Raw genomic sequence first — 2,009 nt, forward strand, 5'->3', positions numbered from 1 at the left:
CTGCCGCTAAGTAGTCAGCCAAGTCAAGGGTTCGCTTGGGAATCAACAATGGTTCTCGAGTGTCTGTCACGTCTAGGGTGTAGGCTCGGGGTCTGACATCAGATCTAGCTAAATTTTATCACTCTTGTATTCGTTGATACATCTACAAATTAGAAGTACTTGCTGATTTGTTTTTTTTTTTTTTTCTTAAATTCTGTGTCAAGTCAAAATAAGACAAATAAATTGAAACAGAAGAAGTAATGCACAATATGTAGAAGGAATTAATTAAGGAGAGTACATTTAATTAAGCCATACTTATTTATTCCATTATTATAGAAGAGTACATGGATACATTATAATCAACATACATGAACCCTAATTATTTTTTCACATGTGGCTGCTTACTTCAATAATCCATTAATTAACCAACCACAGGCATGTCTACAACATAACCCAAGATGTTATCAAAAAGACGAACTCTATCACAACGAATATCCAATGTGATTGGAGAACCATTCAATAATATATGAACATTACTTATGAGTGAATTTTCCTTCTCAATTATTCCCTTAGCATACTGTGCTGGTACACCAATAAGTTCTGGCCACCTTAGTTTTCCTACATATACACATAATTAAATTAATTATAATAAGAGAAAGAAAGAGCAAGAATAATATGCTTTATATGTGTTATAATAATAGCAAACATGGAGTTGATATTGAAGTGCGTAACCAGGACCTCTATCTGCTTTGATACTATATTGAAGTGTGTAACCAATTCATTTATTATTTTAAAATAAAATAAAATTATAGCTGGGGTAGGGAACTTGGGGAGTAGGGGAAGGAGAAATGAGGGAAGAGATTATAAGGTGGGGAATCAGATCTTCACCAATAATGTGAAAATTAAGGTAATCAATCAACTGAACTATTAAAATTATTTCTCGGAACTGAATGATTTATATTTTGTTTGGTCAAATTTCTAGGAAGTCAAAAATGTTTTTAGCTATTAATACAAAGGTACATGTGTTTAGAGAATCGAGGTGTTTGGCCAAGCGTTTAAGACAAAAATAGGTCTAAAAATTTATTTTTCCCCTTATTAAAAGGATTTTAGAACATTGACCAAGCACTAGTTGTGTTCTAATATTAGAATATATATTTTTAAAAATTGATTATTCAAACACAAACTTATATGATTTTTTATAGAAATAATAAATCGCCTGATTTGATATTTTAAGTAAAAATCGAACCAACTCGACCTATGTGCACACTTACTCATACATGATTATGACAATTATTGAATTAACCATGAAAATGATAATAATCTTCTCTCCATTTTTTAAGTGCATAATTAGATAAGTGACACCTGTCATATTTAAAATTTAAAGATAGATTAAATTTAATTTAACAAGTCTCTTAATTATAGTTAAGAGGCTTGCTAAATTGAATTCAATCTAGATTTTTAAATACTAAATATGACAAGCATTACTCATTTGAATATGCAGTTGAAAAAATGAAGAGAAAGTGTAATGAGAACGAGCCATTCCCCAAATATAAGGAACAAAAAAAGTAGGGAAAAATGACAAACCTTGGCATTCCAAGTTGGGCTTGGACTCAACAGATTTCAATTCCTTTAGAAGTTTTATGAAATCTAGCCCATCACTTTGTGCCTTGAGAGTTTCAAAGGCTGGAAAAAAAATATTCAATAGCAATTAGTGAAAATATTATTTTTATGTATTCAATATATTTCAACATGTTATTATAGTTAACCCCTTAATTATATTCTACCTCATTAATATGAATGATTATTTATAATTATCTTTTAAGTTATTATGCTAATATATAGTGTAACAATTCTTCTACATTATTATGTATAGTGTATATCTCATTTCAAGTTAGAATGTAAGAAAGTTATGATGTCTAGAAATCTCTGGCATAAGAAAGGGTAGAAGGAGATTCAGTGGAATCGTCATAGAGTCAATATTTCATTAAGGGAGTCAAAATACAAAGAAGCAATTACAAGGATTCAACATA

The 2,009-nt window shown here is 29.8% G+C and overlaps 1 protein-coding gene across 1 annotated transcript in view; it reads right to left on the bottom strand.

Annotated features, from left to right (window-relative positions):
- Positions 1-274: 274 nt before the first annotated feature.
- The window catches only part of LOC107061909 (proteinase inhibitor 1-like), a 1,980-nt gene continuing 245 nt past the window's right edge, over positions 275-2,009 (bottom strand). Inside the window, exons 2-3 of the mRNA XM_015311904.1 lie at positions 1,564-1,662; positions 275-597 (exon numbers count right to left, since the gene is read on the bottom strand). Coding sequence (XP_015167390.1) covers positions 401-597; positions 1,564-1,662 — 296 coding nt within the window. The 3' untranslated portion in view covers positions 275-400. The remainder of the gene's footprint in view (positions 598-1,563; positions 1,663-2,009) is intronic.

The sequence above is a fragment of the Solanum tuberosum genome, unplaced genomic scaffold, assembly GCF_000226075.1.
Source record: "Solanum tuberosum cultivar DM 1-3 516 R44 unplaced genomic scaffold, SolTub_3.0 scf00174, whole genome shotgun sequence".
Taxonomy (NCBI): domain Eukaryota; kingdom Viridiplantae; phylum Streptophyta; class Magnoliopsida; order Solanales; family Solanaceae; genus Solanum; species Solanum tuberosum.